General features: G+C 46.0%; 1 protein-coding gene across 2 annotated transcripts; it reads right to left on the reverse strand.

The window, feature by feature from the left end:
- Window positions 1–452: 452 nt before the first annotated feature.
- On the reverse strand, window positions 453–25,193 carry CTNNBIP1 (catenin beta interacting protein 1). Of its 2 annotated transcripts, XM_075839297.1 has the most exons (5): window positions 24,921–25,005; window positions 11,986–12,038; window positions 10,591–10,703; window positions 10,351–10,441; window positions 453–2,387 (listed from the first exon to the last, which is right to left on the reverse strand). In XM_075839297.1, the coding sequence occupies exons 3-5, from the start codon at window positions 10,684–10,686 to the stop codon at window positions 2,329–2,331; spliced, it is 246 nt and encodes an 81-aa protein (XP_075695412.1). In that variant the 5' UTR covers window positions 10,687–10,703; window positions 11,986–12,038; window positions 24,921–25,005; the 3' UTR covers window positions 453–2,328. The 2 variants fall into 2 exon arrangements, with proteins under 2 accessions (XP_075695412.1, XP_075695411.1); XM_075839296.1 differs by lacking the exon at window positions 11,986–12,038 and having other exon boundaries at window positions 24,921–25,193.
- Window positions 25,194–26,284: the final 1,091 nt, after the last annotated feature.

Below are 26,284 nucleotides of genomic sequence, written 5' to 3' on the forward strand. Positions count from 1 at the left end.
TGGGCATGTTTTTATTTTAGACCAAGTGGGCGTTGTACAGAGGAGTGTATGACGCTGACCAACCAGTGACCAATCAGTGTCATGCACATCTCTCCATTTAGTCAGCGCATAGGGATCCTGCTAGATCAGTATGTGCTGTCTTATACTGACACATTAACGATACTGAAGTGTTTAGACAGTGAATAGACAGTCCTTCCAGCCAGGAAGGGACGTCTATTCACAATCCGACACTTCCGTAACGTTTCTGTGGTACTTACAGCAGAGCAAAGAGTAATCGCGGGAAATCTCGCTGTAAATGACAGGTTACAGCGAGATTACGCTTGCTCTGCTGTAAATCCCACACAAACGTTAACGAAGTGCAGAGATTGTGAATAGACGTCCCTTCCTGGATGGAAGGAATGTCTATTCACTGTCTAAACACTTCAGTAACGTTAATGTGTCAGTATAAGACAGCACATAGTGATCTAGCAGGATCCCTATGCGCTGACTAAATGGAGAGAAGTGTATGACGCGGATTGGTCACTGATTAGACCAAGTGGGTGTTGTACAGAGGAGTGCATGACGCGGACCAAAGTAAAACACGCCCAGTTGGGCATTAAGAAACTCATTAGCATAAAGCTAAAATCGCTCCTAACGTGGTGAAAACAGATAGTTTTTCTAAATAAAAAGCATTACTGTCACCTACATTATAGCGGAGATAGGGCACTTATAATGTGGTGACAAAGCCTCTTTAAGCCACAAAACGCGAACCTTCCATAGTTCTACTAAACTGCGCTCTACAATGATCCAAGCAGAACCAAGGGTGTTCCGACCATAATATGGACGCAAAAATTTGGTTGCATTACGATCGTGTGATTTTTCGCTCTTCTGCACTTGAGCTGGACAGATTTTCATTCACGACAGCAAGCAGAGATCTTGAAAGGAGGAAATGTTTTGAAACCCAAAATAAGTTAGAAAGAGGCAAAACTTTTTATTATGCTACGATTAATATACATGGAAAACCCCTTTTAAGATGCCACAATCCATCCTTTAGAAACGATATTGAACTATCCTGAAATTGGATTTACATGAATCACCTGAGGTGGGGGGGGGGGGGGGGGGGGGGGGATTGGGCCGATTCAGCAACAATCAGCGGTTCCCAGACTTTCTGGCCGGTCACAAAACCTTTTGTAAAACTGATCTTTTGGAAAGGTTTGAGTCATTTGTGCAGAACGCTATAGACTTGTATACAGGCGGAGACGTCTTCGGGGGAGTTATTAGATGTCCCTTATCCTGCAGCCCCTCTTCTAATATCTATGGGCACATTACCCACTACTTTAGGGTAAACAGACAAATTGGCACCCGACGATTTTAGCCGCCAGCTCTTGTAAGTGGGTAATAGATTTAAAGTAGCCAGGTCGCTCCTATAACACAGTGCAAACACATCCAGGTGACTGATGACGACTCCCCTCCCCAATACACGGAGGTCACAACTGAATACAGTCCCACGTGGGCAGAATCATTCATTCGCTTGGACCCAGCAGCATTGATGGAGGAGGAGGTACATTGTACCTCACGCCTCAGAGACACCACTTATTTCAGCGGAGATAATTGCAGAATCCCACTGGTTTGAGCATCACTACATGTACGGCACACGAAGATGTAGTAATACACACACTATGACATACGAAAAAAATATAAGGAGCCCGACGTCCCTCATCTCAGACCGCGCATCCCCAGCGTCTGCTCCAATAAAAACGTTAAAAGAAAACGGTGAATCCATTCCGTCATTTTTTCGTCAGCTTCTAAAGTCAAATAAATCAAGAAGCACAGACACCGCCCCTCCCCCACACTGGTAATAAATACTGCAAAAGCTTACTTCTTTCAAGTCAAAAACAGTGTAACAGCCAAAGCGCTGACATCATCAATAATTAAAAAAAAAAAAAAATTACAACATGAACCTAAAAGTCTGTACAAGTGATTCCGATGGCGAGCACAGACCTCACGGCCACCGTCCCCACAGCACTTCCTGTCTCGCTGCTGCAGTCGGGAGTGTGGACGAACGTCTCATCTCAAAAACAGGAGTGACGACGAATTAAAACATAAAAAGTTACGGCAAAAGAAGAGGCTTTTGCTAGCGATAGGAGTCCGCTCTCCGTGTAGCAGGCCGCCATGTTGTCTTGGTCGGTTTGTGGAAATACAGAAGTCAGCAGCCAATGGGAGAGTCTCAAAAGAGGAGGGATGAAACGAAATCATATTAGAAATTTGGGGAGACTAAAAACGATGGAGGAGGAAGACTCCGGGGCGCCTCTGCTTTCCCATCTGTGCTCGGATTTGGCGGCTGCGCGGTTACTGCCTTCGATCTTCTGCCTCTGATCTGGAGAACGCCATCACCACATCCTCAGCGCCTGCAAGAGAAAGAAGAACGGTGAGGACTGGAGATTCAACGGTCATTAGGACCCGAGCGGACTCCAAGAACGGACTGGAGTCCACATCGGAAATTTACGGGGCTTCATATGTGCAAATGGTGAAGACCCCTGAACTCACTATTATATCTATCAACCTCCATCACCCCCCCCCTGCGTAAATGTGGTGGGCACCTGAGGCCATTACACCACTCCTCCAGCAGAACGACCCACCTCTGAGACCCATACCATAGATTAGGCAAGTCCATGGAGGGGCACAGAATACTTATTAGGGCCTGTGCAATTATGTGAAATAAAGGGCCCCATGTTCATAACCTCCCAACCTTCTTATTTTTCCATGAAGTGAGGTTTGGGCAAATGTGATTTGATGGGCACTCTTGGGGTTTCGAATGTTGGGAACCAGGTTTGCACATCATTGCCAAAGTGAAAGTTTGTATTTGCCATGTAGTGACTGGTCAATAGTGGGTAAGTGGCAGCTCACAGGTGAGTTTTGGGCCCCTTATTTGCCCTTGACAGCAGTACTACCTGTACTTTCCTGACAGTGGCCCCCGGGTTACCATAGAACGGCAAGTAAACCTAAAGCATTATCTTAAAGGGGACCTGTCTCCGCCCCAATATCATTAACCTAGAGTGGGGGGGGGGGGCGTTTATTAGGTGCTATTGCAAAGCCCCGAGTGGGTGACCGGAAGAGAGTGCGATATAGAAGGGATTGCATCGCTCTTGGCGTCATCACCTGACCAGCTCTGCGACCAAATGGAAAGTGACAGGAGACGCCTCTCAGATGATCTGCCATGATGGACGCACTGCTTTGTATACCGTATATATGAGGAGCTGTGTGGCGGGTGCTGGTGCACGGATACAGTAAAAGTCCTTTAAAGGGTAACTAAACGTTCATGTCAGAAGTTTTGATTGGTGGGGGTCCGGGAATGGTGACAACCACCAATTGTGAAAACGAAGCTGAAGCCAAGGTCTCCTGTGAGCGCTCAGCCGCTTCGTTTCTGTTCAGCTTTTTCCAGAAAGCCGATGTATCGGAGGACGGGCTCATAGACTTTCTATACAATACATTGATTTCCGCAAAAAGCCGAACAAAAACTAAGCAGCTCAGCGCTCACTTCTGCCGCTTCGTTTTAGCAATCAGTGGTGGTCTCAGTGCTCGGACCCCCACCAATCAAAACTTCTGACATGTCACTATGACACATCAGAAGTTTGCTGAACGTTTAGTTTACCTTTCATCTGGCATTAGATTGACTTGGACGCCGGATTGTCAAATATCCTGATTTGATGCTGCAGTAAATCACAAATTTAAAAAAAGGTAGAGACAGAAAAACATAAAACACTTCTGAGGAGGCTCCACAGTCTCCTGGACTTAGAAGATACCAGATTTATTTTGTAGTTTTGTCTGAAACAGATTGTGGACGATCAGAATGAGCAGACGCTGGATTAAAGGAACTTTACTGATTGTTTAAATGATGCCCTTCGTATTGTCTTACATAGTAAGTGTTCAGACACCTTCAGCTCTGCTACATCTATGGTACGTTCTGTGCGCAGCTCCGCAGAACATGTCGGCGCCATATAGAGACAAATAAATAAATCCATATGGAGGATTTGGGACACATGAATTCCACCCTCAGCCTTCCCCTGCATTGTCTCCACCATGTACTGATATAACAGGCAGGTTACATTACAGGGTTTCTTTTTTATGTTGCACCCACACAGTATGCCAATTAAACTGCCCGATCGCTACCACCTTCAGTGCCGGAGGAACAGAATTCGCATCATATCAAAGAAACCAGCAACCTCTGAATTACTAGCGGTATGTGAACTGACAGCCAAAGGGATGTGCCAAGAGCCGGCACTTTAATAATCTCCCCCCCCCCCCCCCCATCACAATCCTACTGGGAGCTGCCTCCCTTACCAGCAGAGCGAGGAGACCGCTCTCTCCAGTTACCATGGCAACAGGCCGGATAAGCTGCGAGGGCACAGAAAGCTGCAGGTTGATGTTTGGAAACCTAATGAGGACCGAACATTACAGAGCGCTGAGGACTTAGACGTCTTCTGCAGACGGCCTGATTAACGCGCCGCAGTGACCTGAGGACGGTACGCCGGGCAGAAACATCTCCGTTACATCCGCCATCGCTGGACACTTCTATATAAAACAGGTCATGTTTATGCCAGAAAAGCAGCAGCGCTGAATTATAATGAACATATATTCATCTTGCCATATGTAGTCACAATGTCACACTCCCGTCTGTGGGAGCCCCATAGCCCTGCTCACCCCGAGCCTCCTGCTTCATGAATAGAATGCCAGGATTGCTGTGACACTTACACAGGCAGTGCGGAAGCAACCAACCGGGTGAAGATATATAGGCCATTCAGTATTTGGGAAGAGCTGGGTGACCGCCCCTAGGGAGAAATATAATGGCAGCCATTAGTGAGCTGCTTCTTATGCCACTTCATGACTGGCGGACAGGTGCACCGTTTTTACTCACATATTATAGGTGTACAGTTATTAAATTTGGTGACTTAGGACTGCCTACTCATGCCCCTTTCAATATTTAGAGGTAGGCGTAAGTGTCACACACACATCATTTGGCGCAGACCATGCAGTTTGTGATTGAATTCTGCCGCTTTTTGATCAGGAAATCCCCAATAATTTCCATACAACAGTGGCCAGCCACACGGAGCTCTCCAGGGATGGGGACACCACAACTCCCAGCATGCCCAGACAACAGCAGACTTTATAATGGGGTCTAAACTATATAAATCTGTTCGGGGTGTACACAGTCCGCCACAATGTAAAAATTCTCCACTGGATTCTACCAGAAATCCTGTGTGTAATCGTAGTCTATAGTCTGCGTGTGTAGAAGGGAAATTAGACTGTAAGCTTCGCTGCTCAGGGATGAAGAACATGTTGCTCAGGAGCTACTCATCCTGCTGCAAGTAAAAGCTGGGCACTGGACATTCGGACCTGTGGTCACTGACCGCGCCACCCCCACTTGGATTCACACATGCAGTTCATGATCCACTCCTATGCCTGGGTGATTCCAGCTTTGCCCGTCCAGCCCTGTGCCACATTCGATGTGATAGATCTTCTGTAGAAATAATAATCTGGCATGAGACGTACGTGTCGTGTATTACATGTAAGACACAGAAAGTCGTGAAGGTGCAGAACGCACGGAGGCAGCGCAGAAACTGAAGCGCTCAGCAAGTGACAGGTCCTCCTACACACCAGTCACCTCCACCAGCGCCGTCATCTGCTCGTGTTGTGGAGGGAAAAAAAAGGTGTTTTTTTTTTTTCTAACAACTTTCATCCAACGTGAGATTTATAACATCGAAGCCGATCAAAATCTGCAATTTATTTTAAAGAATGGTTTTATTCTTTGCCAAAATTCAGACAATTCCCAGTATCAGAAACACAAGCTAAAAACCAATTATAAAAACACAGTTTAAGGGCACGTTCCACACCGAAATCAAAAACGGCTGAAAATGATGGAGCGGCGTTCAAGGGGAAAATAGCCTCTGATTTTCAGCCGAAAACATTTTTTGAGCTGTTTTTCCATGGACAATGAAAAATAGCTCCAAAAACGTCTCAAGACGTGACCTGCTCCTTTTTCCGGGACTTTTTTTACGCGCCGTTCTTTAAAACAGCGGCGTAAAAAGAAGCCCGTCTGAACTAAACGCCGTTTTCCCCATTGAATTTAATGGGCAGATTTTGTAGGTGTTTATCGTTTTTCCAGGCGTATTTCAAGGAGTTTATACCTGGAAATACGCCTGAAAACTCTGCGTGTGAACGTTCCCTAATACACATCTCCAGGAGCAGTGGCGTGCACAAGAAACTACTCGGAATCAATCAGGTCTCGTGTCTGACCTGGGTCTTATTGGCAAATGATAGATTGTGCCCTATAAATTCTAGTTTTGGGAATAATCACTGAAGTTAAAGACGGAGTATAGATAAGACATGGAGGTACGGGCAGAACGCAGAGGTGAAGTATGAGAGATCCGGTCCAGTAGCCATTATACCTACACAGCCGGATACATCAGGTTCGCTGAATTCAAGTACAGGCTGACAGTGAGGACTATGGGTTGAGAGTTCTGGTTACAGGTAAATCACACCTGCCAAGTCCTCTACATGGTACCCAGAGTAACCTGCGTTCACCACCACTGCACAAAGAAACTGGCACAAAGCCCATGAAGAATCTCTCACTACTGCCCCCTGCAGAAATCTCCAGGTACTGCAGCCATTACCGGGACCATCTGAAGTTATGAATATCTAGGATGATATTCCAGCAATCTAAGTGGATAGGACCGCTGAGAGGTGATCAATAAGTTACATACTGCTGAATATAAAACTGCAGCCGTTCAAAGTATATGAAGTGGATTTACACATGCAGGTTTTGTGGCATGGTAATGCAAACCCAGCTTTATGCTCATATGGTATTCTATTTTATTTTGCAATGTGCCAGCCTAGTAATGGTGAACTGTAATAATTTCAATAGAAACAGATTATGTTAAAAAAACTACAATAAAACTGGGCCCCATCTATACATTATTGATGTCCTTGTGTCTACTGGCGCCCCCTTGTGGTTGTAGGCGGAACAGACCAAGCCAAGCACATAAAACCGAAGCTGTGGACAGATCAAGGAGGATTATTAATAAGGGGTAAGGCTCGACATGAAAATCCCTTAGAGCTATCTAATCCTATTTTATACTTATAGGTCATTCTTGGGCATCTCGTGACGAATGAGAAGTCTCATCTTCTGGCTGCCAGGAGCATGCTGGGACATGTAGTTCCAGGGAAGCTGGAAACGTAAAAGAACCTTTTGTATGACAGAGTAAAGTCTCTGTAGGTTCCTTTGACTATTACGGACAAAAATCATCTATGAAATGGATATAAAACAAATAATTCACCAGATGTATGCGGGCAAATAGACTGATAGCACAGCCATTCCTCCTAATCACTGCCCTCGAGCTAGTTCAGTTTCTTGGCGCTGTTTTTGACACAGAAACTGCGTTGGAACCAGTGCCAAAAAACGGCCGAAAAAAAAGTGTCGCTCTTTCCTCCCGCGTTTCAGTCTCTGACCTCCCATTGACATCAATGGGAGGCAGAGAAAGCGGTTTTCGCTGCGATTTTTACCTATGGCACTCAATGGCCGCGGACGAAAAAACAGCCTGCAAAAAAACTGTGTGTGAACATACCCTTATACTGCGCTCTTTAGGATTCAGTTTGTCTTAAAGGGTATGTGCATGAGAAATTTTTTTTTTTTTAGATCTGCCTTTGTGCACCTGGGGAGGTTCTGGTCGCACTATGTTGTTGGCAGATTTCTATACGGCTTCTTTGACATTGATGCTTCTGCAGCTGTAAGTTCAGAGCTCAGTGGGTGTTCTCTGTGAAGCTGCTCTATCACGCTCTAGTCTGTGTGCCCGCGTCATCTACCCCTCCCCCTATCATTGTAAATTGTGCAAGCTGTGATATCTGTGAAAAAAAATACAGTTTAGAAGTCTCCTCAGGAAAATATAACCTGTCCTGTGTAACCTTCTCTGATCACAGATGTCACCGCAGTGCTCAGGAGGGAGAGAAGAAAAAGCACGGGAGCGATGGGACTGCAGGGTCAGACTACACAGGGTTTATTCGGATTCTTTAACTATAGAGCAGCAGCTGCATTAAGCACGAGAGCCGAGTCCACAAAACGGTGAACCAAGATTTGCAAAGTTGTTTTTCCTTTTATAAATTGGAGCAAAAAATAACATTTAAAAAATATCACAAACAGCACCAAATCGTACTGTGTGAACCCGGCCTGGATTTTAGTATTTATCTATATGTTCATACATCACTAGATCTGATCCATCTATGAACTTGTTGAAGCCGGTATGCAGACATTAAGCAGAATTGAGCGGTGCTGGAAGTGCAGTCACCAGGTCATTTTAGATCATACATGACACCCGACTACCACCAGCACCCGGCGTCAGGACACTACATGTAAGGCACCGGTTTCACTTAATTGCAATGTGTCGAGAGGAATCAGCCTCGGATGGCCAATTACAGCAGATTTCACAAGCGCAGTCTAGCGAATCCCAGACATCCGCTATCTAGCGGTGTACAGGCCGTCCTCCATCAGTCTTATATTAAATTTTGGGCTATGATAACAGCCAAATAATTACCACAATCTGCTCCCCCTCAGACAGACAACCCTCAGCATTTATCACTATTGACTGTAAGTTCTGTGGAGTCGCTTCAGCGTCTGATCACAGCAGAGGGGGGGGGGTGAGATCCATCATTTCACTGCAGCTGCAATCACGTGCGTTGGCGGTCTCTGGTTTCACTCTATATAACATTAAAACTCAAGTGCGAACAGATTCCCTTCAGTCGCAGGAACTTGTATATCGTGTGTCAGCAGAAAACCAAGAAACATCCCAAGAGCAAGATGACAAAGCCGCGTTGTGTTCATCTGCCAGATTGCTACAGGGTGCTGTACTAGTGACACCTAGTGGTGAATATAGGGAAGTACAGAATAGACAATAAAACCTCTAAGGGCCAGTTCACACAGTTTTTTTGGGGACTGATTTTGATTCAGAAACCATGTTGGAAAGAGCCATAAAAACAGCCGAAACTGGCTGCATTAATTCCGTTGTGTGTGGACAAGCCCTAAGGGTGCAGTCACACGGGGCAGATTTCGTTACAGAAATTTCTGCGACTGAAAATGCGTACCGTTCATTTAAATGGAACTTGCAGAAATCCTGGCACCCGCTGGAGAAAAAGCCACATTCAGATAAATGGAACGGATTTCAGTCGCAGAAATTTCTGCAACAAAATCTGCAGCACGTCACTGTACCCCATACATACAAAAAGCTTTATCGTTTAATCCGTATTAGAGCACATGGATAACTGAGAGGGGTCCACGGCTTAGGGCTTCCCTCTTCTAATAGCTAGATCAGAAAGCCGCTGCAAATAAAAGACCCTCGCTCTGGCGGACGCGGCCTGTCCATGAAGTAAATACTCCGATTCCTCCGCTATATACAAAAGGGGTTGTTTTTTCAGTGCTTATGTACACGGCTGTATAACGGCACCATTAATAGGACGGCCATAGAAGTCTATAAAGACTAATGTACTTCTCACACCTCCAACTTCATACGGAGATTTTCTTCATCGGACTCTGTATCTACGGAGGTATTTTCTAGAAGCGTTGCTGGGGAATGCGTCCTTACAGCCCTACGAGCCCAGATTACAGACTAGACCCAGACACAAACAACTGTTCTTAACCACTGTATAATGAAAAGTTCTGAAACTTCCTAATATACATTTTCAGGTTCTTTGCTTGCTATGGGAACAATGATTATATCCAAAGGCTGAAAACCAGCAGAGACCTAAGGGTATGTTCACACTCACTAACTACAGACGTAATTCGGGCGTTTTTGCCCCGAATTACGTCCGAAAAATGCGCCTCAATAGCGTTGACAAACATCTGCCCATTGAAAGCAATGGGCTGACGTTTGTTTGTTCACACGAGGCGTATATTTACGCGCCGCTGTCAAATGACAGCGCGTAAATAGACGCCCGCGTCAAAGAAGTGACCTGTCACTTCTTTGGCCGTAATTGGAGCCGTTATTCATTGACTCCAATGAAAAGCAGCGCCAATTACGTCCGTAATGGACGCGGCGTTCAAGCGCCTGCACATGCCGTTACGGCTGAAATTACGGGGATGTTTCCTCCTGAAAACATCCCCGTAATTTCAGCCGTTACGGACACTGTCGTGTGAACATACCCTAATAGTTTCTACAGCTGAGGGTTTGTCATCAGTCCAGACAATACTCTGAGTGGAGCGATCTGATCTCCATTATCCTTACTTCTCTATGGGGAGAACTGCTCTGGGTATCAACTTGTGCGGTGTCTATTACCTCAGTAGTCCACCAGACTGGCTACCAAGTCATAATGTTGGGCTGCACTTACCTTGATCAATCGAGTGCTGAGGCAGCTGACTAAGCTGGCTATTAACCACTCCGGCGTACGACCGCAGGAACGCCTCTTCACTGGGCGTCAGCTACGTGGAGAAATCAAGGGTAAAAATAAATGAATGTCATGCCACCGTAGCTCATCTGTGTGAATACAAATGTCTGAGTACATATATCTCTCTCGATCGTCAAACCACCAGTAGTGGTAATCCCGCTGTATGACGGAAGCTATACTCACATTGGAACCCATCTTCCGCAGCATGAGTAAGACCCGCACCTTCTGCTGAACATACATCTCTTCCGGACTCTTCCCGGGGGCCCCCTCGCGGTTCATACCCCCTGCCCTGCTCCCTGAAAAAGTCAATTAAAAAAAACCATGAGACGTTTCCGTTTATCGCCATAAGAAGACATGAAACTTAAGGCTTAGTTCACACTGAGCTTTTTGGTGCTGTTTTTGATGCGAAAACCGCGCAAAAAAAAAAAAGGCCGAAAACGCCTCCCATTTCAATGGAAGGTGACCCAAGAGGTCAAAAACCGCTCGTGGGAAAAAGAAACATCATGCCCTTTCTTCAGGCGTGTCCGTCTCTAACTTCTCATTCACATCAATAGGTGGTAGAGGAAGCGGTTTTCGCAGTTTTTTTTGCCCGCGGTGCTCAATGGCCACAGCCGAAAAATTCCTGAAGAATTTTGAGGCTGATTTTTCTGCCTGCAAAAAAAACTCAGTGTGAACAGGGTCTAAATGTTCATCCCATTCCAATGTCCCGCCTGATCTGACATTGGTTGTGGAGAGACGCTCGTGCACACTGGGTTGTACAACCGCACTGGTAACTGTACGATGCCCAAAGAGTAACATACTAATTAATAAGACCTGTGCAAGATTCTCTCCGGGCGTCGTGAGGTTGCCTCTAAAGTTAGACCGTCCTGCACGCACGAGCGTCTCTCTATCCGATCTGATTTCAGGCTGGAGAATGGAATTGGAGGGACGGTTTAAAATCACGAGTAATTTTCACATATCTGATAAGGACAGGTGGGAGTAGCTGTATTCTGAGGTTAGCGGATGATGTCAGGCGGACAGTTATCACTTCTAAGTAGCAGTGATCTTATCTCTAATGCGTCACGATAGATCACCGTGACTGAGCTCCGCAAGACGGAGACCTTCCTATAGAACTAGTCACGTATAATGCGGTCAACATCTGGGACGCGGCAAAGGAAAGTGTGCGCAAACCAAGCAATAGCAACGCACGGCCATAGACGCTCCCTACTCTGCAAATACAGCATTGAATGGAGTCTAAATAAAAGCATCTATTAGATGGCGATAAGGGGGTCCGTCTGGTGTTCCCTTTTATGTAACTAAGGCTTGAATAAGGGGTCAGCAACCTTCAGCACTCCAGCTGTTGTGAAGCTACAACTCCCAGCATTATATGGCAAAAGGTACAGCAATTTTCTAATATCTGTTTTTATTTGTCACTATTTAAAAAAAAAAAAAAAAATAAATGTGCTTGCTGTTAGTGAATGGAAACATTCTGGTTACATCCAGTGGCTGGATAAAAAGGGAACTCCTTTCTTTCTGGTAAATTTGAGCTTCGTGGCTATAGCTTAGTAGCTAGGGTTTGTATGATGCCAATGTACCCACCTCTTGCTGAAGGATTTTCTAGGTGCAGCCAGTAGGATGGAATGGAGGGGACCCTGCAAAATAAAAAAAGAAATGTGCTTAATCTGATCTGTGCATAAGGTCTGCAATACACCCATATTAATCATCCTGTCCACGCCTGTACCCATAGCAGGTAAAAAACACCAAGTCCCCCCAGGGTGAAACCAGCAGTCATTAATAGTCCCCTCTGCACGTGAGGGTAGGGGCGCGGTTACAGATTTCAGGACTCCGGAACTACTACTCCCACTAGAATCTGAACACAACACCTTTTAACATTTTGGAACAACTACTTTCTGGAATTTATTCTTACATTTTGCAGGATTACAGACTGAGCTATAGTCAGGAGCAGGGTTGTCACGATACAGAATTTGGACTTCGATACGGATTATTACGATTTGCAATACCAAAAAGATACTTTGCCAACAATAAAAAAAAATACTATTCGGCCCCATGCACACGAACGTAATTTTGCCGGTGAATTGCGGCCCCAAACATTTCAATGGTTTCCACGGTCCGTGCATTACCCAGGAGCCTGGACCGCAAAAAGAATGGACATGTCTTATTACGGACGTGTTTTGCGGTCCAGGGTCAGAGAAACAGGGCCCGCAAGTGACACTCAGCGGCCATCCGAGCCGGAAATCACGGCCGTGCACATGAGGCCTTAATGTGAGGATGTAAACGTCGAATACGGTGAGTGCGGCTCTATTTCCTTCTTGATTCATTGTGTTACATATGAACTTTTCTGGCTGAGCCAGCACCTCCCTGGACACACAACAGAACAGTGTGTATGCTACCTTGGCAGTGACCTGCCAAACGTCCGGAGGACTATTTATTGCAGCAGTGCCGACTTATTTTCATTTTACTACTGCTTAATGTGAGGCACGTAGAGGTTCAAAGTTTATCACACCATGGGCCTCACCTTAACCCCTTAAGGACGCAGCCTAGTTTGGGCCTTAAGGCTCAGAGCCCATTTTTCAAATCTGACATATTTCACTTTATGTGGTAATAACGTCGGAATGCTTAAACCTATCCAAGCGATTCTGAGATTGTTTTCTCGTGACACTTTGGGCTTCATGTTCGTGGTAAAATTTGGTCGATATATTCAGTCTTTATTTGTGAGAAATTGCAAAATTTAGAGAAAATTTACAAAAAATAGCATTTTTCAGAATTTAAATGCATCTGCTTGAAAAACAGACGGTTATACCACCCAAAATAGTTACTAGTTCACATTTCCCATATGTCTACTTTAGATTGGCATCGTTTTTTGAACATTCTTTTATTTTTCTTGGACGTTACAAGGTTTAGAACATAAACAGCAATTTCTCATATTCTTAAGAAAATTTCAAAAGCCTTTTTTTGAAGGTGCCAGTTCAGTTCTGAAGTGGATTTGAGGGGCCTATGTATTAGAAACCCCCATAAAACACCCCATTTTAAAAACTAGACCCCTCAAAGTATTCAAAACAGTATATAGAAAGTTTTTTAACCCTTCAGGCATTTCACAGGAATTAAAGCAAAGTGGAAATTAAATTTGCAAATTTCATTTTTTCTGCTGAATTTCAATTTTATTCAATTTTTTTTTAGTAACAGAGAAGCTTTTACCAGAGAAACACTACTAAATATGTATTGTCCAGATTCTGCAGTTTTTAGAAATGTCCCACATGTGGCCCTACTGCGCTCGTGGACTAAAACACAAGCCCTAGAAGCAAAGAAGCACCTAGTGCATTTTGAGGCCTCTTTTTTATTAGAATATATTTTAGGCAGCATGTCAGGTTTGAAGAGGTGTTGAGGTATCAAAACAATGAAAACCCACCAGAAGTGACCCCATTTTGGAAACTACACCCCTCAAGGAATTCATTTATGGTTTTTGTTATCATTTTGACCGCACAGGTTTTTCACAGCACCTATTTGAATTGGGCTGTGAAATGAAAAAAATTATATTTTTTCCAATAAGATGTCATTTTTGATCAAAATTTCTTATTTTCACAGGGAACAACATACCCCATTTTGTTGCCCAATTTGTCCTTAGTGCGGCAATACCCCATTTGTGGTGATAAACTGCCGTTTGGGCCCATGGGAGGGCTCAGAAGGAAAGGAGCGCTATGTGTTTGTTGGAGTCCAGATTTTGCTGGATTGGTTTTCGGGTGCCATGTTGCATTTGCAGAGCCCCAGAGGTATCAAAGCAATGGAAACCCACCAGAAGTGACCCCATTTTGGAAACTACACCCCTCAAGGAATTCATTTATGGTTTTTGTTATCATTTTGACCGCACAGTTTTTTCACAGCACCTATTTGAATTGGGCTGTGAAATGAAAAAAATGATATTTTTTCCAATAAGATGTCATTTTTGATCAAAATTTCTTATTTTCACAAGGAACAACATACCCCATTTTGTTGCCCAATTTGTCCTTAGTGCGGCAATACCCCATTTGTGGTGATAAACTGCCCTTTGGGCCCATGGGAGGGCTCAGAAGGAAAGGACCACCATTTGGCCTACTGGAGCTTTTCTGGTGCTAAGTCATGTGTGCAGAAGCCCCTGAGGTACCAGTACAGTTGAAACCCCCGAGAAGTGACCCCATTTTAAAAACTACACCCCTTAAGACATTCATCTAGAGGTGTAGTGAGCATTTTGACCCCACAGGTACTGTGTAAAAGATAATGCGCAGCAGATGGTGCAGTGTGAGATTTGCAATTTTATATATGTATATGCCATTTCAGTGTCCAATATAGTGTGCCCAGCATGCGCCACCGGAGATATACACCCCTTAAATTGTAATGTGGGTTCTCCTGGGTACGGCAATACCCTACATGTGGCTGTTATCAGCTGCCTGGGCACACAGCAGGGCTCAGAAGGGAAAGATGAGGGGGGTAAGCTGTGCGGAGTGCATCAGGGTAAATTGAAAATCAAGGGATGTATGATACATTTTAAAACAATCTTTTATACAGAGCCCTGGTTTTTCGGGACACGTGTCACATTGGTATATTGTGTTCTTCCTTATCCCCCTCTTATAGCAGACTCTGCACCTCTTTTGACTCTTTCCCTTTCCACCGGTTTGGGGACCTTCTCCTGGAAAGTGTTGCCCTGGTACGATGCGCCCCCCCCTTCCTGGTCCCTAAAGATTAGATCTTGAAATTCCAGGAAAGTTCCCCTCTGGCCTGCACATCGACGTAGCACGTACGCATTGTACAATGCCATCTGTATGATGTGCCCGGCCAGCTTCTTATACTACACCGCATGGCGCTGTAGGGCTTCAGGACTTGATTTGACAAGTCCATCCCTCCCATGTACCTATTGTAGTCCAGGATGCAGTCTGGTTTGGGGGTGGCCTTTCCTTCATATATCCTAAATCTGTAGGTATACCCTGATGCACTCTCACAGCTTATACATCTTCACGCCATACCTTGCCCTCTTACCCGGCAGGTACTCGCGGAATTGAACCCTCCCTTTAAAATGTACCAGGGACTCATCAATAGAAAAACACTTCTCGGGGGTGTATGCTTGGGAAAACCGGGCACTGGAACGGTCTAATAGGGGTCTCCGTTTATACAAACGGTCAAAACTGGGGTCATCTCGGGGTGGGCACGGCTCATTATCAGTATAATGTAAGAAGCGAAGTATTGCCTCATTTATTTATTTTTTTAGGTTCCAGTTCATTTCTGAAGTTGCTTTGAGGGGCCCATATATTAGAAACCCCTATCAAACACCCCATTTTAGAAACTAGACCCCTCAAAGTATTCACAACAGCATTTAGAAAGTTTATGAACCCTTTAGGTGTTTCACAGAAATTTAGAGCAAAGTAGAGGTGAAATTTACTCTTTTTATACCATTTTTTTTATAACACAAAAGGATTTATCAGAGAAACGCAACTCAATACTTATTGCCCAGATTCTGCAGTTTAGAGAAATATCCCACATGTTGCCCTCGGGCGGTAATGGACTGAAGCACCGGCCTCCGAAGCAAAGGAGCACCTAGCGGATTTTGAGGCCTCTTTTTTATTAGGCACCATGTCCGGTTTGAAGAGGTCTTGTGGTGCCAAAACATTGGAAACCCCCCAAAAGTGACCCCAATTTGGAAACTAGACCCCTTGAGGAATCCATTGTAGTTTTCATGGGGTGCATGCGGCTTTTTGATCAGTTTTTATTCCATTTTTAGGTGGCGTGGTGACTAAAAAACAGCAATTTTACTATTGTTTTTGTATACTTTTTTTTTTACAGCGTTCACCGTGCGCTATAAATGATATATTAACTTTATTCTGCGGGGCGATACGATCACGGCGATACCAGATGTTTATAGTTTTTTTTTATGTCTTATGGCGTTTGCACAATAAAATACGTTTTGTAAACAATCATTCACTTTTTGTGTTACCTTATTCTAAGAGCCAGAACGTTTTTATTTTTCAATCAATAAAGCCGTGCGAGGACTTATTTTTTGCGTAACGAACTGTAGTTTCCATCAGTACCATTTTTAGGTACATGCGACTTTTTGATCTCTTTTTATTCCATTTTTTGGGAGGTGAAGTGACCAAACAATTGTGATTGTGGTACGGTTTATTAATATTTTTTTTTACGGCGTTCACCGTGCGGGATAAATAACAAAATAATTTTGTAGTTCAGGCCGTTACGGACGCGGCGATACCAATTATGTATAGTTTATTTGTTTGTTTATATATTTTTATTAATAATAAAGGCCTGATAAGGGAAAAAGTGGGACTTTTACTTTTATTACTTTTAAAACTTTTATTTTCTTATTTTTACACATCTTTTTTTAACTTTTTTTTTACTTTTTTACTTTGTCCCACTAGGGGACATGAGGGCAGGAGGCCCTGATCGCTATTCTAATACACTGCACTACATGCGTAGTGCAGTGTATTAGAACTGTCAGCTACTCACTGACAGCAAGCATAGTGGGTCCTGACGTTGTCAGGACCCACTAGGCTTCCGTCTATGGCATAGCCGGACGCCATTGTTTGGTGTCCGGTTGCCATAGTCACCATCGCCGGCCGCTATCGCGTAGCAGGCCGGCGATGGCGGATTAACCCCTAAAAAGCCGCGATCTCTATAGAACGCGGCTTTTAAGGGGTTAATCAGCGGGGACACAGCGATCGGTCCCCGCTGTAGGAGCTGTGACAGCTGCTGAACAAGACAGCAGCGTCACAGCTCCTGTATGTGTCGGGAGGACGGCCGAAACGGCCGTTACTCCCGAGACGTACTATTACGGCATGGAGCGCGAACGATACAGCTGCCATGACGTAATAGTACGTCAAGGAGCGGGAAGGGGTTAATGTACTGACCTATATCTATATACGGATAGTACACAGGCAGTTGTTAGGACCTAAGCGTGCCCTAAGAGCAGGAAATATGATTAGACAGCCCTGGGGTACTTCAACGGACGCGGAGATGCCTGCCCATATATGGTATGTCCCTCGATTGCGTCACAGGGATTCCCTGTGACGCGATCAAAGGGGGTACCCCCTGTGAATGCCACGGTCAGCTTTGATCACAGCATTCAAGGGAATAGCAGCGGCGGAGATGAGGTTTCCCGGTTCTCGGCCATTAGAGCGGGGCTGCGGCTGTGTAATACAGCCTGATCTCACACACGCACGCACGCACATGCCATCAGAAAGATGTGATGCAGCCAGCACTGTAGAGAGAGACCATGGCAGGCGCTGTGCAGTTCGCCTGCCATGCTCTCTGCCTTCAGAGCCAGCACCGCTGCTCATTAGCACAGCGCTGGCTGCATCACATCATGCCAATGATTATATATATATATATACACATATGTATGTATATCTCAATACTAAGCTGTGCAGTAGTATCGATATTTCGATGCATCGTGCAACTCTAGTGAGGAGTAGAGGTAACCTCAGCGTTGCCTCACATACAGGACCGTGACATTATTTGAGGCACAGTGTTGGTTTTTCCCCCACCAGATCTGGTTGCACAGAAACCAAAAAGTCCTTCATACAAGAGGTTAACCGCTGGTAAAGGAGATCCTGAGCCTGCAGAACTGGATACGTCCACACATACATACAGCTCCTATGGCCAATATACATTTCTCATATTACAGTTCTGATAGCAGCTGTCATCCAGCCAACACTAAGAATCCGCCCGTCCCCTCCTGCCCGCAGATCACATTCACCCAGGTCAGAGCCGGCAAGAAACTGTTCAGGCTGGATTTCCATTTGTCGTTATAAAAAAAAAGTATTAAAAACATTAAAGGGGTATTCCGGTTTCAGAAAATAAAATGTATTCAGTGTATAAACCAAGATGTCTGCAATTTCTGAACGTACTTTCTGTATCAATTTCAAAATCTCTGCTTGCTGCCATTTAATAGAACCCTTTCCTTCATTGTTTATTTCTAGAGGATAAAAATCTGTCCTATTCATGTGACCTGGTCCATATTACAGTAACGAAACGTTCACCTGTGTGTTCATCACATGGTAAAAGGACACATTTCGGGAGAACAGGAGGGTCGGCTGACCCCTGTTCGGCACCCCATGAGAGGTGGCCACGTGTGCGTGCTTCTCTTCCCATAGAAGTTTAGTATTTCAGTTGTAGCTTCCGAAAAACATCAATGGACAGCGCCGCAGACGTACGTGGTCTCGTCTCCTCTTCTCTGGCATACCGGACAGGGACCCCCCCCCCCCTTCTCCCAATAGATTGAGTCTAAGAAGAAAACCCCCAGCTATCAGACATTTATGGCCTGCTGTCGTTATGCCATACGGGTCTCAGATGGGAATAGCCGTCATTTATATTCTAGCCCTTGGGAGTGGTACAATCTGACCCTCCGATAAGAAAAGGTGGTGCGCACTGCAGATTTTTTTTTTTTGCCTGCAAAATCCTCTGTGTGAATAGGGCCTTAGAGAGAAAAATATAAAAACTATAGGGGTTTTGTCCACCTCACTGCTAAAAGTCTGCTACAATTGTATCTGGTGGAGAAATTAACAGCAAAAAAAATATCTCCCCTGTCCCGATTATACTTTGCAGTTTAGGTGGAACGCAACAATTGTAGCAAACCCTCATTCACTGACAGCAAACCGTCCTTGAAAATGGTGAGGAACTGAAACATGAAGTACCCGATTATTTAAGAGTTACAGAACTTTGCAATATATAACGATTGAACTTTATTTATATATCACAGAAAACCCCTTTAATAGATCCTCAGTTGAACAAATATGGAAGCAGCTACGTGCCCAAACACATAGTGGCCGTGTGGCGTTAGTGTGCCAGGCAGTTAGAGCACGAATTGCCACGGTTTGGCAATGCGGTTTTTGGCCCTGCAGGTTGTACAGGAGAAGCCCATTAAAACCAGGTGCTTCATCTGTACAAGCCTCGCGGCAAAGAAGTGTCCGCATAAAACCGCTATGTGTAGGGCAACCTAGGTACATGAGTTAAAGTGGGATATAGCGGAGCAGTCACCCCATGCTGGCACCATTAAAGGTGGTATGGCTAGGTAGCCAAATGTACCGGCTGACAATAGTTTGCCCTCTTTGGTCATTCACGTTCATAACCTACCAAGTGTCAATATCGTCCCAAATGTCCCACATCACTGTAACGATCATACCTGTGAGCAATAAGACTATTAGATAATATACAAAAAACCATAAGGTTTGGGTCCTTTTAATTAATCTGCAAGGGTAGCAAAGGGAAATAACACATCACTAGCATAACACCGACTGGCACTGCTGCCCGGGCATTTGCTTTGCCTGATGGGAGTTATGAAATCCCTAGAGAGTGGCGTGTCATGTACGTCACAGAGCACGTGGCTGCAAGTTACATCATTACCGAGCCCAATCTCTAAAAGTAGAACACACGCAGGGAAGTGTAAGGGACCCGTCGTTTCCTACTGGAAACCAGGCTGACCTTAAGTTACAAGCAGCTGTGGTGCTGCATCCTCTCCGCTGGTGAAAGGCATGGACCCCGCAGCCAAGGCAAGCAGCTGTCTGTATGAGAATGACAGCGCTGATGACACCCAGTGTGCCCGTCCGCTGCCAGGCTACATGTCAGTAGAGCCAGGGCTGTGTGGGAGAGATCCACTATAATGTCCAGAGCAAATCAGAGAACGCGCTGTGCCAGAACCACTCAAATGCCAACTAATTCTGCCGCTGGTAAAACACTGATCGATGCCAATGATTGTTCTACCAAGAGACCGAAGCGATATACAAATATCATCCTGATGGTTCAATGCTCTAAGGCTGAACTCACACGGATGTATTCTCAGTACAGTAAAGGGGTTGTCCGGGCACGGGGCGGTTTCCATACTAATGACCTACCCACAGGATAGGCCATCAGTATATGACTGGTGCGTTTCCGACACCCGGACCCCGCACCGATCATTTGTACTGGCTGCCTCCGGGCATCGGAAGATATGCAGAGACCAGTGCCGAAAGTAGATGACTCCGATCATAGTATAGCGGCCATGCTGCAGTAACCCAGCACGACCGCTATACAGTGTACAAAGCCATCTGCTTCCGGGACTCACCACTGCATATCTTCCGATGCCCGGAGGCAGCCAGAACAAATGATCGGTGCAGGGTCCGGGTGTCGGAACCGCACCAGTCATATCCTGTGAATAGGTCATTAGTATGAAAAACCGCCCCGTGGCTGGACAACCCCTTTAAGGCTCTTAACATTTCGTTTTTTACTGCCACTGAAAGCATACATTGGGAGTGGCGGCGTATGCCACCCTATAGTCATGTAGCAAATTGCGCCAATTGACAGTGTAAATTAAAAAAAAAAAAAAAAGTATGCCCATGCATACCAGCCCAGCGTATGCCAAAAGGACACTCATCAAAAGCCAGATAAACGTGGTCCTATAGATACATCACATTCCATCTGAAAAACCGCACCACGTTGTGGTGCAGTTTTCTGGGCGGAATTTCATAGAAAAAATAAACATTCATACTTACCCCCGCCCGTCACGAGGACGTGTCCCTCCTTAGACGTCCAGTCCGGCCTCCCTGAATAACGTGGCAGCCTGTGATTGGCTAAAGCGGTCACATGGGATGAAACGGTTTCCAAGAGGCCGGACCGGAGGTAGAAGCAGGGAGTTCTGGGTAAGTATAAAACTTTTTTTTCCCGGAGTTGCAGTTTTTGCGGCAGAATTGCTGCGATTCCGCTGCAAAAGTCACAACACTTGGCTATTTGTTGCAGGTTTTGCATTCCCATTGAATTCAGACAGCGTTTTTTCCCCCGCAGCGTCGGCATGAGATTCCTACTGTAAATTCTGCAGCGTTTACGCTACAAGGGAACCCGGCCTAATACACATTAGGTGGTCCGCCAGTCCCGCCATGCTCGGTTGATGTTGGTCCAATGTGTATGGCCATCTTAAGTTGCCAGTCTGCCTTTAACCTCTTCATGTGAAGAAAAGAGTAGAGGGGCTTCAAGAGGAGTTTTGCACAAACAACAGCATTGTACACGTGGGGGGACGGGGGACATACTGCATGTATAGGGGATGGACTGGATGTCAGTTCATACATGTGTAATTAAAGGGACCGTCTACATGAGCGCGAGATGATCATCACTATAAAGAAACACAACAACACTGATGCAACATGACAAATACATGCAATGAACATCACAGATACACAGATATATAGTCGGCTTATAATGGTATTATATCCTAGTTGCAGGACACTGGTATGAACTGAAATATATATATATAGTATGAATCAAACACGAAAAAAGTCCAAATGCTCCATTGGACGTCCCATCATAAGGCCCTGTTCACACAGTTTTTTGCAGGAGGAAAAATCTGCCTCAAAATTCCTTCAGGAATTTCGAGGCAGATTTTGACCTGTCTGCACTCTTGGCCGCGTTTTTCAGCTGTGGCCATTGAGCGCAGCGGGCAAAAAGTGCTGCGAAAACCGCTTTCTACACCTTCCATTGATGTCAATGGGAGGTCAGAGATGGAAACGCCTAAAAAAAAAACAGGGCATGACGCTTCTTTTTCCCGCGAAAAAACAAACCTATAATGGGAGGCTTTTTCTGCCTTTTTTGGCACGGGTTAGCATGAACAGGGCCTTGGTATTTTTAGGCGCAGTGTTTACACTTTCATGCCGAAAGAGGCGCTTTTTTTATGCTGCGGATTTTGGCGCTTGGTTTAATAAACCAGTCAGATACAATTTTGAGACGGAAACGCAAGATAAATTGACATGCTGCGGATTTTAAAGTCCACACCGCAGGTTACTTTACGTGCAGAAACGTGTAGCTGAGATTACTTGAAATGACTGTATCCGCAGGCACTTTGCGTTGTGTGCAGGTGACCCTAGTGTTTATATTACGCCCGCATCGCCTGGACCCCCGGCGCTAACACTGGAATGAAGTTAGATCGCCACAGGGATCACATGAAACGCAGGGGTCCGGGTGTTACAGAATAATACAGATACGTCAAGTACAAGCTGCCAAATACTGTGCCAGACCCCTCCACAATCTCTCGCATAAAACAAGACTGTTCATCATATTACAATGAGCCCATTATATCTATGACCCCCGTACACGAATAATATATACAGAGTCCCTGCCACGGAGATATATATATATATAGTAGGGAAGCCCGATGCATCAAAACTTCGATACCGTTGTTTCATGTATTTCGATACCAAGCTGTGCGGCCGCATTATAGTAACACATGAATGTATGAGAGCGGGGCTGCGGCCGTGTAATACAGTCACTGCCCCGCTCCTGAGTCCTGACATGTGCGCGCCGTCAGGATGATGCGATGCGGCCGGTGCTGCACTAACTAGCGGCGGCACTGAAGACAGAACATGGCGGGCGCACTGCAAAACACCCCCATGTTCTGTCCACCGTGCCTGCGCCGCCGCTCATTAGTGCAGTGCCGGCCGCATCACCTCATGCTGACCGCGCGCACACCTAATGTCAGGAGCGGGGCAATGACTGTATTACACAACCGCAGCCCCGCTCTATAACGGCGGAGATCAGAGAAACCTCATCTCCGCCGCTATTCTCCTGAATGCCGTATCGGTATCGAAGTCCAAATTCTGGTATCGTGACATCCCTAATATATAGACAGGGATACAAACACATATACTGAATGAGGCCCCAGGCACACAACAGTAAAGTCACGCGGACGCGGATACATACGTATAATACACACGGCGGACGCGGATACATACGTATAATACACAGGGCGGACGCGGATACATACGTATAATACACACGGCGGACGCGGATACACACGTATAATACACAGGGCGGACGCTGATACATACGTATAATACACACGGCGGACGCGGATACACACGTATAATACACACGGCGGACGCGGATACATACGTATAATATACAGGGCGGACGCGGATACACACGTATAATACACACGGCGGACGCGGATACACACGTATAATACACACGGCGGACGCGGATACACACGGCGGACGCGGATACACACGTATAATACACACGGCGGACGCGGATACATACGTATAATACACAGGGCGGACGCGGATACACGTATAATACACACGGCGGACGCGGATACACACGTATAATACACACGGCGGACGCGGATACACACGTATAATACACACGGCGGACGCGGATACACACGTATAATACACACGGCGGACGCGGATACACACGTATAATACACACGGCGGACGCGGATACATACGTATAATACACACGGCGGACGCGGATACACGTATAATACACACGGCGGACGCGGATACACACGTATAATACACACGGCGGACGCGGATACACACGTATAATACACAGGGCGGACGCGGATACACACGTATAATACACACGGCGGACGCGGATACATACGTATAATACACAGGGCGGACGCGGATACATACGTATAATACACAGGGCGGACGCGGATACATACGTATAATACACAGGGCGGACGCGGATACACACGTATAATACACACGGCGGACGCGGATACATACGTATAATATACAGGGCGGACGCGGATACACACGTATAATACACACGGCGGACGCTGATACATACGTATAATACACACGGCGGACGCGGATACACACGTATAATACACAGGGCGGACGCGGATACATACGTATAATACACACGGCGGACGCGGATACACACGTATAATACACACGGCGGACGCGGATACATACGTATAATATACAGGGCGGACGCGGATACACACGTATAATACACACGGCGGACGCTGATACATACGTATAATACACACGGCGGACGCGGATACATACGTATAATACACAGGGCGGACGCGGATACATACGTATAATACACAGGGCGGATGCGGATACACACGTATAAAACACAGGGCGGACGCGGATACACACGTATAATACACAGGGCGGACGCGGATACATACGTATAATACACAGGGCGGACGCGGATACACACGTATAATACACAGGGCGGACGCGGATACACACGTATAATACACAGGGCGGACGCGGATACACACGTATAAAACACAGGGCGGACGCGGATACATACGTATAATACACACGGCGGACGCGGATACACACGTATAAAACACAGGGCGGACGCGGATACACACGTGTAACACACAGGGCGGACGCGGATACACACGGCGGGCGCGGAAACGTATAATACACACGCATATTTATGTATTGCACGTACACAGGCCAGTAAAAGATACATGTACATTGGAGTGTGTGTGTGTGTGTGTGTGTGTGTGTGTGTGTGTGTGTGTGTGTGTGTGTGTGTGTGTGTGTGTGTGTGTGTGTGTTATATATCGTGCTTTGTCTGTAGGTACAGGGCGCGGTATCGGTGCGGTATAATGTCACGTATATGGAGCAGGGCACAGGGCACTCAGTATTACCCGGATGAGCGCTCTCTAGTGCCGACCACACTCCTCTTCCCCCGGATGCAGGGAGACAATGGAGCAGCCAAGCCGGGCACAGGCCGAGTCCTCAGTCTCCGTTACTCACCGTTCCTGCAGCTGCTGTTCTGTCCGGCCCGCTTTGTGGCTCCTCCTCGGCCGGTCTCGACGTACTGGCTCCGGCCTGTGAGCGGTGATATCAGGCGGCCTCTCTCCGCCAGAGCCTGGGAGTCACCGGCGGCAGCGGAGGAGGAGGAGCTGAGGGCGGAGCAGAGCTGGGAGGCGGTGGCCTGGTACAGGGGGATGTCCTCAGCCGGGCCTGGTCCACCAGACCTGCCCGTTACCATGGTGACCGAATATTATCTATGGCGTCCACTATACACGGTGTATAAATCAGTGACTTGCTCATGGCAACCAATCAGATTCCAGCTTTCATTTCTTCAGAGGGAGGGTTGGAAAATGAAAGAAGCTTTTTGATTGGTTGCTATGGGTAACGGCTCCACTTTACACCTGCATTAGTCATTCGTTTTTATACACTAGGCCCCAAATCCAGACGCCATTGTTTTTGTTTTTTTCCAACTCGCTGAGTCGATCTTTTTCGTTTGTTCAATGCCAATGGACGTCAATTGACTTTTTTTTTTTTATTGAACTGCATTGCTAATACGATTTGTGAAGTATAATAAATGTAATGATGGAAACATTCATCTTGTGCTCGTGACAATTTGGTGTGGAAAACTTGTAACGTGAAAGGGCCCTAAGTCTCAGCAGTACAGGGGCCAATAAAAACAGAATAAAAAAAGTGGCACTGTTAATATGGCACTCTGACTGGCACAGATAACGGATGTACTAATTATGGGGGCACTTTGACTGGCACTGTTAGGCTGGGTTCACACGTGCACGTCCGTTACGGCTGAAATTACGGAGCTGTTTTCAGGAGAAAACAGCTCCGGAATTTCAGACGTAATGGCATGTGCAGGCGTTTTTTGCAGCGTCCATTACAGACGTAATTGGAGCTGTTTTTCCATGGAGTCAATGGAAAACGGCTCCAATTACGTCTCAAGAAGTGACATGCACTTCTTTGACGCGGGCGTCTTTTTTTAAAAAAATGACCGTCGGCACAGAACATCGTAAAACCCATTCAAATGAATGGGCAGATGTTTGCCGACGCTTAGGAGCCGTATATTCGGACGTAATTCGAGGCTAAAACGCCCGAATTAGGTCCGTAAATAGGGTGTGTGAACCCAGCCTTAGTGGGAATAAACCGGCTAGAGTACTTTTTATGGGGGCACCCTGATTTACGCTGTTAGTAGGAGGACTGTCCATTGGAATACTCTAGCTGGCACTGTTATGGGGGAGGCACCTGGACTGGCACTGGTATTGTTTATAGGGACACTCTAGCTTGCACAGGGGTTATGTGGGGACCAAAAATGTCAATATACTGCAATACATTTGTTCAAGTCCCCTAGGGGGGGC

This window comes from Rhinoderma darwinii, chromosome 10 (assembly GCF_050947455.1).
Source record: "Rhinoderma darwinii isolate aRhiDar2 chromosome 10, aRhiDar2.hap1, whole genome shotgun sequence".
Classification (NCBI taxonomy): Eukaryota; Metazoa; Chordata; class Amphibia; order Anura; family Rhinodermatidae; genus Rhinoderma; species Rhinoderma darwinii.